The sequence below is a fragment of the Gadus morhua genome, chromosome 20 (genome assembly GCF_902167405.1).
Source record: "Gadus morhua chromosome 20, gadMor3.0, whole genome shotgun sequence".
Taxonomy (NCBI): domain Eukaryota; kingdom Metazoa; phylum Chordata; class Actinopteri; order Gadiformes; family Gadidae; genus Gadus; species Gadus morhua.
The window spans coordinates 10,183,523-10,196,022 of record NC_044067.1 but is presented as its reverse complement, the minus strand read 5'-3'; the positions used below and the strand labels follow the sequence as shown (position 1 = coordinate 10,196,022).

Here is a 12,500-nt window from a genome sequence, read left to right as displayed (position 1 = left end):
CAACTGCCAAAACAGCCATGATATCATAATTAGTTCATTTAATTAGTTAATTTAAGTATCGTAAACGTATTTGTGAAGAAGATGTTGCTCTTTGGGTTCAAGATGTTTCGTTTATCAATTACTACCATTTTTTTTATTAATTTCCGTTGAGCATATAAAGTCCTATGTGTTAATATATTTGCCCCTTCATGAGAAAGGTTAATTTCTGAGTCTGGATTAAACTGCGTGACATTTTGCTTCTCTGTGTGTGTCAGCCCTTAAGCCTGTGGTGAGCCTTCTGCTCCCATATTCTGTCCTGCAACCTGGGGTGAGAGGGTGAAATGGGTTATTGGTATAATCTGTTGATTCTCTCATCGCCGTGTTCCCATTTTGCTTCATGTCTTTGATTTACCAATATATTAGTTTGTGACAGACACAGAGACTTCCGAAGTGGAGCAAATTTGTGTTTGCGATTTATGTTTTGTTGATCTACAAATGAAGATCAAAGCAAAGAGATTTTTTAATAGATGAAAAGGAAGCAAAAGAAAATATGTTTATTTTCAGTTAAACAGAATGTGTTTCTTTTTAAAATTATATCGTATTAATACAGACTCAAATATCAGCATTTTTCTTTTAGATATACTTTGCAATATATAAGAAGGACAAACCCAGTTGGCTAACCATTCTCTATGTACTTATTCTCTTCATTATTCAAATTTTCCATTCAGGGCAAATCAATAATGAAAAATACACAGTAATAAAAGGTTTCTCACTGGCATGACCAATAAAAGATACTATTACACCTACGTCCTGTTAAACGATTTCCAAATCCGTTCCTGCAAGTGAGCCGATCGTTTCACGTTGAACCTGGATCCAACATGGAGGCTTGGGTCTGTGACCTGCTGCTGCTGTGGTTCAGCATGCAGGCGGGGGCCTTGCCCTCCTCTGCCCTGTGAGCCCTGTGAGCGCGGACGAGGGCACAAAGACCCGGCCTAGGGTTCTGCTCTTCAGACCTCTCGAGACTTCCCCGTTTGATCCGCTTTGAAGTGCAGCACTTTTACTACGCGTCCCTGATTGGCTGGCTGGCTTCATGAATAATTCATGTTTCGGGGAAGTCGTAGTGTAGTAGCAGTTGTAGTAGAGGAAGAAAATATGCAACAATAGCGTGTGGGGGGTGATGTAGAATTTGGCTCTGGAAATCTGCTTTGGATTCATTTCCTGTCCCATTTCTTAATCCACTGCTTTTGCTTTGGACTCTTTCAAGATGCATTATTATAGATTATTTTACCGTGTTGATCTAGCCTAGAGTAATTCATGCTTTCCATGGGTTTATTTCCTTACTGCATATCAACCAATGCAGCTCCAAATGATACAGTTCGTCTCTTCTCCCCCTCACTACTCTGTTGACTCTGAAACGTGACTTGGGCAGAACCAAACACTTTCAGCTTCACACAGCATGTCTAATTGTACCATTTCATTTTATTGTGGACTTTGGTATTGAGAAGAAAGGGTTAAATGAAGCCTGGGTTCCAGAGCTCTTGTGTTACACCAGGGAAATGAGTTCTGTGGGGTTAAGCCTTGGAGCAGAGGACGGTCTCGGTGAGTACAGCAGCCTCCTCACACACGCCAGGGGTTAGGAGGGGACCGCAGCATACTTAATTAAAAGAAAGGATTATTTCATGGAAATCTCCTCCTTCTTGGATCGGTTCTATGTAGCCGTATAACTATCCTTATGGAACAGCTATCCACGTTAAAAAAGCATAAGGATGTGGATATATATTTTTTTTCTTAGACATTTTGTCAGGACAGATTAATACTGTATACGTGTTCAGTTTCCAAAGAATGCTCTTTTACTTCATGTATTTTGGAATGGAGTGTTTCTCCATTCCAGTCTCTACAGCATTGTCTCTATGCCTATTGACTGTATTCATCTTTCCCTTTTAACCGTGTCCACCAAAGCAAACACACCTAATTAGATTCCTTTTAAGTCACCCAACCGTGCGTGTTGGTGTGTGTGTGTGTGTGTGAGTGTGTGTGCCTGTGAGGATGCTTCGACCGCCCACTCATCCAGGCAAAAGCCTTTGTCGCCTTCAAAATAAGAGGTCAGGCCAACAGCAGACGTGCTGCCCCCCCTAAGATCCCGCCTGGCCACCGTAAAGCCTGGCGATGTGCAGCCATGCACGCCCTTATTTTGACGGTGCCAGAGGTGGTGGGTTGTTAGAGTTACCACCATGTTCAATGGGGGACGTGGACCCCACCCCTGCAGCTGTCACAGGGAGGCATTATCCGGGGCTCTGATCTCCTCATAGCAGACCAACACCCCCCCCCCCACACACACACACACACACACACACACATCCGGATTCACATCAGGGAGCCCCCTCACAGCAGCCAGCCACAGCGTAGGACTTCAGTGAAGGTCCAGAGTTGAGAAGGGAGCCGCTGGGCTGCCCAACAGAGCAGCGGTCCGTGATCTGACGCTGGCTTTAGAGCTCTCTGTGATTGCTTGTGTTGCTGTTGAACACCTCACAGTACAACACGTGTCCACTTTAAAAAGTGTCCACCAGCAACTGGAACAGTCACATGGATTGTCCCCATGTGGTTACGCTCTAAAGGAAATATGCTTTTGGAGATAAAATAGAAGGAATGGAGCTTCTTGCAGGGATCATGCAGGAATGCGGAGGTTGTGCCGAGGTTGCTGACCTCCGTTGACGTTCTGGCTTGCAGCTCTTGCATGTCTCGGCAATGTTTGAGAGTATTCACTCATTTTATTGTAGTGGTGATGGATGCTCACTCTACTGATTTGTAATCGCTGAGGCAGGGATTGGTTGCATGTCTTTAGAGATTTATAGTTGTCAATAGAATCATATTTGGAAGATTTATATACATACATTTTGTGTAGACAGTAATCTTACATTATTATATATTTTATTGTATTTTTATTATTAACATATAATTGTATTAGTTATATACATTTCTTTATACATAATATGAATATCGTTTTTTGGTATATTTACAGTTTAATTTTAAAACAAAAAAGGACACAGAAGACACACAGGAAGACAGTTGGTCTTGAGAGCCCTCAAACTTCCCACTGTGCCTTTTAGTCTGCCTGAGCCGACTAAGGCACAGTGGGAAATGCACAGTCCCCACACTTAAAGAAGATTAGTAATTAAAACTGTGTTCATATTTGGATTAAGTGAAATCCTAATTCAATGAGAAATTAAATACATGCTCTGTGATAATATTATCATGATTAAGATACTTATATTTTGCAAAGTGGAAAAGGTCACAAATCATAGGAAGTAGAAATTAGTTAAATAATAAGGAATTTACTAAGAAAACTAGGGCATAATTAAAGATCATGAATATCTTTGAATTTGAATTGTAATGCCGGGCTGGAGGTTGACTGAAAGCCTTCATATGCTTTCTGGACCATTTGATTGTTTTAGTGGTGTCTTTTGAACCGCTATTTCAGGGCAATTCAACTACTGTTTTATGAGGGCCATATTATTGAATTTTAAATGAAGGGGGGCCAGAAAAAGCTTCTTCCACAGCAGAGACAGACGTTTGCGCATGCAGAGTCTCAGAAACTGCTTTTCTCAAGGGAAAATAGGTTCAGATTGTTTATGTTCTCATAAATCATCTGTGTGGCAGAAACAAAACTATCATTCAAAACAGTTGAAGAGGCCTGCTCTATCTATCACCCTTAATGTAGCTTGTTCCTGAGTCCAATGAAGTAAAAAGAAAAACAAATGATTCCAAAATGGCAAACATTATCAAACACACCAGCATTTTTTATTATATACCGCTATCTCTCTTCTCCCTCCAATAGGATCTATGTGCTTGGTTAATCCACCCAGATCTTCCCATGCGCCAAGGGGTCTGGATGAGGATTACAACAATTATACAGTTGATTTAGAGCACTTCAAAAGCTTGGCTTAGCCAGCGTTAGCATGTAGGCCTTTCAATTAGCCTGCCGCTGATTCAGATCTGCGCTGATTCTCTTAGCTTTGTGGAAATACCAGAGCAAAGCCACACGGGCACACGGGTAGCCGTACATTCATGTGACAGGCGGCTACGGTTTAGCGAGAGTTACACGCATTGTCCTATAGCGTTCCGCTGCTCTCCGTTCTCAAAGGAGGGTTTCCCCGGCTGTGGTCGTCCATCCTGCATAATCAGCTTTAGGGTCTCTCACTATGGAATGTATTTGGTTCCTGAAAACACGCTAATTGGATTTGTTCAGGACCAATAGGTCTGCCTTCTACTGTAAGGAGTTGATGAGCTGCTATACAGAAGACGCGGGTCGCTTCAGCCGAGTAATCTTACAGGAGGAAACAGTCTTATATTCAAGGAAGAGGCCCCTTGTTGTTAGGCGAGAAAGAGAGCGCGACAGAGAGAGAGAGAGAGAGAGAGAGAGAGAGAGAGAGAGAGAGAGAGAGAGAGAGAGAGAGAGAGAGAGAGAGAGAGAGAGAGAGAGAGAGAGAGAGAGAGAGAGAGAGAGAGAGAGAGAGAGAGAGAGAGAAAACAGTTGAGAGTAAAATAGAGAGAGAGGAAGCGAGAGAGTGAATGAAGGAGAGCAAGATAGAAAGAGAAAGGGAGAGTGTTCTACCTCTCCATCCCTCCCGGCCCTCCCCGCCCCTCTCTCCTGAATCTCGTCTGACCTGTTCTTAAAGAGTCACAAGACGACAAGACGGTCGATTTTGCCTCCACACTACCCACCCCCTCCCCCCGTCCTCACCTAGTGGGCGGGGCCAGCATTATAAACAGGTTGCTGCGCAGCCCCGAGTATCGTGTTGCCGGCCCCTGCAGCAGATCACTTTCCACCCAGCTGGCAGCCGCTCGGAGAGGGACTCAAACACCCGCACACCCGTACACCCACCGTCGCCCTCACCTCCCAGGCCTCCTGGACGCCCCTCCTGGGTGTCTCCTCTTCTCTGTTCCAGGTCACCTGAGGAAAACACACCTTTTGTCAACAAAAACACACAAAACCAAAACTGTTATTTTCCATGGAAAGGATGATGAATAAAGGTTGGGTATTTGAATACAATAAATGTTTGCCGTCATGCGTTATTGCTTAAAATATATTATGTCTGTGATTGTCACTTGCAAAAAAAAAAATATTGGAAATTATATTTTACAGTAACCTAGGAAAGCAGAGAGCGTGAATGTCAATAAAAGTCGCTTTCGATCGGTACCAAATTTGCCAGGACTCAGTGGATGATAAATGGCTTTCAATTTGGTCCATCTTCCACTTTCACTTCCACAGGCCAGTGTACCTGTCCACCGAGACCTCACTAATGAATGGGGAGCCAGGGCATTTTAATCTTCATTAGGACTCCAGTTTGACACACCATTCTCCCCCGGCCTCTCACACACACACCGTTGCTAGTTCTAGTTTGCACACACACATGGCAACAATCAAATAAACAAACCCATTATGTACACACACACACACACACACACACACACACACACACACACACACACACACACACACACACACACACACACACACACACACACACACACACACACACACTTACAGACGTATAAGTACAAATGTACACATCCTCACACACTATACACACACATAGGCTTTTTTTTTACATGTATATCTATATTGTATATCTATACATGGCATACATAAAGACATTTATCTTATTTGATTATCATGAAAGAAGCACTGTGTAAGGTTCTGTTGTTGTGCCTCTTTGTCTAGCTACAAGGAGGTAACATATTGTAGGTGATGCGATTCATTTCACAATGCACCTTCTTTACCTCCACAAAAAAGCCCCTTTGTCAATTCCGTATATCAACTGCTTGTACAATTTGATAACATTACCAACTAAACGAAACACAAAAACATTGCTTTGCATATGTTCTTCATCATATACTATTATAGTATTTGTCTTATAAACAAAATATAAACAGAAATAGTTTATTCAGCAGAAATTAGTGCCTTTATCCTTAAACCCTTCCATCACCCTCCTTACGGATGTTTCTACTTAAGTACAACAGCTTCCTAACACCAACATCAAGCCTGACACGAGGGTTTCAGCTCAGACACAAGTACACTGGTCTCAGCCAAAGAGTCCTGTGTACATACCCAACGCTAGTCCATCAATGTTCTGTTTACAACGCTGTCTAAAGATTGTGTTTAGATGTGTTGTCTCAGGCACTTTTGTAGTTTGCTGTCGTTGATTGAACGGTTTTCTTTCACCAGTGCCAGAAGTCCATCAATCCCTTCTTGTTCGACTATTGTAGCGACTGCAAAGGAGCTAACCAAGTAGGCCGCTGCTGTGTCACTTCCATGGGGAGCTGGTGAATAATGAGGCAGTGATGACACATGGGGCCTCCGGCCACACATTTCAGAGAAGGGCTACAGTTGTAGTTGTGATCCTTTATGTTTATTTTTAAATATATAACCGCATTCACTTTTTTATTGCATAATAGCTTGTCGAGTTATATGAATAATGTTACTCTGCATAACACGATTTAAATGATCATGCCTAAGGACTTTTGAGATGAAAGAAGAGGTTCCATTTTTTTGCCAACACAAAATTCAGGGTTACAACATTAATTTCAACAGCTCCAACTCTTCCCAAGTTTGCTTCCAGGATAGATAAAGTGCTGAAACTAGCTGAAGCATATTCTCAAAAGAATACCTCAGGGGGGAAAAGCAAAGTCACCACGTGAAGTCTCGTGTTTGGCTCTGTTTGGCACCTTTCCACCTTCGCCGGTATAAAGCCGTTCCAGGTAATACGATAGAGACTTTGACGTCTGTGTTTATTTACAGTCTCGGCTGCCAGCCTTTTCTTGTCTCTCGCTCGAGTCAGCAACTTTGAGGTCTCGTTGACGTTCTCGCTCGACGGCGTGCATAGTAAACGCAGCAGCCCAGCGAGTTCTCCTGGTTCGGCGTGACAGTCAAAGTTCTTCCTCCGCTGTCTCCGCAGCCTAGCCGTTGGGACACCTGCGGCACTGTAACCGGAACCGTGTGTCCCTGTCAATGGGAAGACTGTTTGTGTCTCCTGCTTTTCTGCTCTTTTAAAAAGCTATTCTTTCCCCCCTCCTACCGGGTTGTAGAAAGGGCTGTGGTGGAGGTGAGACGGCTATCTCTGCTGTTGATATTCCCATACGCTCTATTGAAAGCTGCTTGTGTGTAGCCTATATTGGGCATTCAGGATGTACCGTGCTGTTAAGCCCCATAGACTGAATTCTATAGAATGATTAAAGAGAATCTAGCTCAGGGCAATGGTGCCTTTTATCCATTTCCTTTTATCTATTGTAACTTTTTTTTTTTACAGTGGACAGTTTCCCTAATGGCATTCCTTTGGAAATGATTAGTTTTAATTAAACCGTTTTTTTTCCCCGTTCTTTTTTGACATTCTACCATCAGCACAATGATTTATGTCTTTACTCCTAAAACATAAGATTTCTTAACGCAAGAAGTTTATAATGGTTCCTAAACGTAATAATGGTAAACATTCCCAGAATTGCAAAATAGCTTGAGGTAGATATGTATGAGGTTGCTCATACTTTAGTCAAACATGAGCTGTTGAACTGAAGTTCGAACTAAAGTTTGAACAACATGAGCTGTCTCTGAATTTGACAAGATATAAATGCATGTTTACTTACAGTAAGGTCTACCATCAGTCATATGTAAATAAAGCGTCCAACTGTTCAATTTGTTATTTTAATGTTTTTCTGTCTTTCCATTGCACACCTAGCCAGCCTTCAGATGGTTTTTTAATGGTTTCTTATTTCATAAAGCGTACAGACGTGTAAAGAACTGTCTGTCTTCGGTGTGATGGGCTGTCATTAAGCTGTCCTGTTGTCAAAGAAAATCAACTACTTTGAGACTCTTGATTGTGAGAGATCCCTTTGGATCCATTCCGACTCGGCCTGACCTGACTTGACTCAGTGAGGAGACAAGAATCACAAGGGATACACAGATAGACAATGGTTAAGACTTGGCGCCTCAGACAAACAGAACAGAACATGCAAGCTGACTGCTAATGCTCGACATAATGTTGAGCAAGTTAGATATTTTTGAGATATTGCCAAAGGATACATCGGAGATTATTTCAAAGGTTAAATATTGTGCCATTTTGAATCAAAACATGACAATTTCCTTCCTCGATTTTCCTTCCATCCTCCATTAAGGTTTATAAACCATGTTGAATGTTGTGATGTTTTATCTCTATAGGTACGGTGATACATTGTCCTCTGACTCATGGTGTTTATGAGATAATCAAGGCCCAAAGGAAGTCCCCTCAAGTCCATAGTTACATTAATGACAACACTTACAAACGGAGGCTACTGTACTGTACACTAACAATTCAGTGGAATTCCCTACCCAGCAACCAAATGTTCTCCCTCTCTCTTTCTTCTGATGAAACCAACAGAGAATGAGTGTATGATTGTATATGTTATATATATATTCTTTTTTTTAACATGGTTCAGTTGTCCAGCCCATTGGGTGATAGTAGAAGGTAAACGGCGAATGGTTCGGGTATCTCCCTCGTTGATAGGACCCCACCCGCCCCCACTCTGCTCTCACTCTTACACTGTTCGACCGCGTTCGAGACCTTCAGCGCTGATAAGCATCTCTGCTGACGAAACCCAATGCAGGCCTGCATGGCGGCGGAGTGGCCCAACCACATTGTGCGCCGGGTCAAAAGGTAGCGTGTTACAAGAGGCCGTGACTCTGCTGGCCGCCGATATGCGGTTTCTTATGGCTCATCGGTTTTGCGTTGCAAAGAAGAAAAATGGAAAAACAAAAACAAACAAAAACGGATGTACTGTAGGTGTCGGATTTCCTTACATTGTGTTCGGTGGCTACAACCTGAGTTGTAGCCATGACGCGCTGAATGGTACAGAAGCGCTTTACGTCCCGTCTGTATTTATCTCCATCTCCTCTAACCGCGATGTGGCGAAATGGCTATCCTGAAACGGCTGCCTTTACGTTGGCTCTAGACCAATCAGAGGAGAAGTTGGTCGTAGCAGCAGGTGAAAGTGGAGTAAAGGAAGGAAGTTTATCGTTTTAGTGTCAAATGTGAACATGTTATCGTTTTTGAATGTGGAGATAGCCATGTGGTGTGTGTTACTGCAGCCGCCACAACCAGCAATAAAGAGCATTTCTTCAGCATCAGGTTTAGCCCGGTGACGCCCTTAAGCCTAGGGTCTGCAAAAAGCATGAATACACTGCTTGCTACCAACAGAAGGACCATAACAACACGTGAGAACTGGCCATTGTAAATGTACAGCAATGCTTCCTGACAGCAGTCGCCTCAAGCTTCAGTGAGTGGGAATGTATAAGACACACACACACACACACACACACACACACACACACACACACACACACACACACACACACACACACACACACACACACACACACACACACACACACACACATTAATCCTTAAAAACATTCTTGGCCTTTCAAGCATTCATTACATCTTGCAGCTGATTCAAACCTAAGTGGAAAGTATGTATTTGAACTACATATTTCCTAAAATGGAGGAATTTCCCAGTCATTAATTCAACTGCTTCCGTGGGTCTTCTGGGACATGACAGTTGATCCTTCAATTATCCATCAAACAGTGGAAGGAAAATATACCTTTAATCCTAGCAACTATCTGTCCGACTCAAACGTGTGGGTGTCATGTTTAAATCAACAGAAACTGAACTAAGCGTGAACTGTGCTGGAATGTTTACATGCCTCTGTGTGTGAGAGACGTTTTTTATTTCTACATTTTTGTACTTTTCTTGACGTTTACTTATTTTTCCACCGGGCCCAAAATCTCGGCACGGCACTTCTCTAGACCCCGCCACGTCCGACCGCACCGCACTATAGCCCGGAGTCGAGCGCGTGTGACAAATGCGAAACGTCTCTCATTTTTCTCCAATACTGTCACCTTCATCCCTTGTGGCCCCCGGGACAGGCTCTCCTGTGTGTCCCCGTCAGAGCCCGCTGACGGAGCAACCCAATGTTCTCAGCCAGGCTTGGCCTTACTTTACCCAAGCGGGTGATGGACGACAGCGCTCCCACTCAGAGGTCTGTCCATGCTTTAGTTTAGAGGAATGGGTGCCGGGGGGGGATGGGTGGCAGGGGTGTACGGAGGGGGGGGGGGGGGGGGGGGGTGGCAGGGGTGAATGGGTGGCAGGGGTGAATGAGGGGGTTGGGGTTTGGGTATTGCCCCCCGAAAAAACAGGATCTTTTTTTTTGGTTTTGTTTTGTTCCCGGGGATGGCTAGCTGCCCGAAAAGGGAGTCTCATCCGTCACACCATTTCTCCGTCCGTCTTCTGGTGTAAAACAAGTATGGAGAGAGGTAGACCTCCTTCTAGGGACGTTCTTTTAACTGGCGTGGGAGGGTCTCGTTGTTCCTAGAGTATCTTGGGAATTGTGGGAATTGCGCAAGATGTTGGTCCCGTTGTGTTCCTACTTCCAGAGTCAATAGCCCTTATGTTTTGTCTGTAGGAACCATGGTTACTTAATGTGTATTCCCTTTTGTTAGTCCCGCTTCATGAGAGAGGCAGAGCTTTTGTACGGCCTTGAACCTAATCTTCTGGACTATGTTGGAAAGGAGACAAAGCAAATGTAGCTTTCCGGTGAATTCAAAAGTTTTGTTGATTACATTGAACTTTAGGAAGATATCATAGAAAAATGCAAAAAACAATATTATATCTTGTGTAGTATCATAACCGCAAGGTTTTCCCTTTGCAAACCAATCATTTTTATCTATGAATTATATACATTTATTTTTTATTCTATTTGTTGTTTATACACATCAATCTATTGGTCTTTATGCATTGATTGATATAAAGTACAGTAGCTTTATTTAAAACATTGTATCGAGAGTTAATCAAATTAGAAGTCAAAACGAAATGTTGAAAAATATATATTTTGGGCTTGAATGTTCAACCTTATTCTCCCTCTGTGTTGGATCGCATTTACTGATCTTCTACATTGCATACAGTTTTCACCATACCCGAGCTGGGGTAAGAATTGAGAGGAGAAAGTGTGAATGACGCATTAAAGCCAGCTAAGGGACGTCACGCCCGCGTCATTTATTTAATTGGGGGAAGCGCTTGACCACAGGGATAATTTGGGTAACGACAATCACTCCTTTTTCTGGAACAGTAGACACTTTTGATGTCACACTGTCCCTCTGCCACAGAAAGGAAATGGCTAATTGTTCAATGGAACTCTTTCTTCTATTCTTCTTCTAATCTCGGAGCCTCTCTCATTGAAGTGCTTAAATATTTAGAAGACATTTATGTTTTGCACCTCGCGGTGTTAACTTATATATTTTATCCAAACACTGATCGTTCATATTTTAACTTCATGTGCCCAATACATGATAAGATATATTGGCTAAATTGACCCCCTCTCTCTCCCTCTCTATCTGTCTTGTCTATCTGTCTGTCTTGCAGGAGTCTGCCTCCACCAGCCCTGTCAGAAATCTGCATGTGTGAAGCCACAGGGGTCCGGCGATGGAGCCCTGGCCTGCGGTGGCCCGGGTCCTACTGCTAACCGTCCTCTCCAGTCTGCTGGGAACCGGCCAATCGAGGGACTTCACCGAGCAAGATATCGTGTACCTTCATCCCTCTAGTGAGTGTTCAATTAAAGGTCTGGAGTGACAGCAGATTGTCCATTGGAAGCGGAGGAGTGCTTTGGTGTGCTTCTGTGGTTGATCTAGATGTTCATATATTTGGGTTCAGGTACATTTGGCTAAATATGCTTTTGGTCAGGCCAAGACAAATATATACCACATTTTTAACTACTTGGCCTGTTTCCTGGCCGTGAGTATGCAAATGTGGCTTGCATGAACAAATTCTTCCCACTTTCCAGCTTTGTCGTTGTCTTAACATGGAATACTGACAAATCTGAAATACTGAATCTGTGACTTATTTGTTTAAACAATGCTTATGAGGAACAACAGGTGTGATTACCGTAAATAGCAGCAGATGGAAAAAAAGAATGGATATTGGATAAAATTCCTACATGAAAGATTTTGGGATGCCTTTATGATGGAGAGAGAACACCTGCGGCAGCAGATGTGGATAAGTTCTGGCTCAGCCTAGTTCTGGTGCGTAAGAAGATTAAACAAACTATAAACATTCAGGTTGCTCAACAATGGACGAATAAACAACACTTTCACAGATGTGCACTCGTCGAAGAGTCCAAATGATACCTTCGGAAACACAAGCACCTTTTAATTAGTCTTTGTGTGAAAGCAACCAGACAGAGGCTTTAAAGAAGGGCTAGGGTGTGTCACCAGAGTCTGGGTCTAGACCATATCTCATACCTAGGTGGTTTCCTTCAGGTGTTAGTAAATGTTATACTATTATGAAAAAACAACTTCAAAACTTCAAAGAGGACAGTATTAATCGATGAAATGGGAGAATATGGATCAAATGGAAGATAGCAACTTGACACCAGGAATACATGTCAATGTGAATCAGGCTGTAGATCAGAAGCCTGATAAAATTCGTCAGACCCAGTTTGG

The 12,500-nt window shown here is 43.0% G+C and overlaps 1 protein-coding gene across 1 annotated transcript in view; it reads left to right on the top strand.

The window, feature by feature from the left end:
- Window positions 1-12,500, top strand: part of lypd6 (LY6/PLAUR domain containing 6) — a 26,263-nt gene that overhangs the window by 5,897 nt on the left and 7,866 nt on the right. Inside the window, exon 2 of the mRNA XM_030343946.1 lies at window positions 11,425-11,602. Coding sequence (XP_030199806.1) covers window positions 11,485-11,602 — 118 coding nt within the window. The 5' untranslated portion in view covers window positions 11,425-11,484. The remainder of the gene's footprint in view (window positions 1-11,424; window positions 11,603-12,500) is intronic.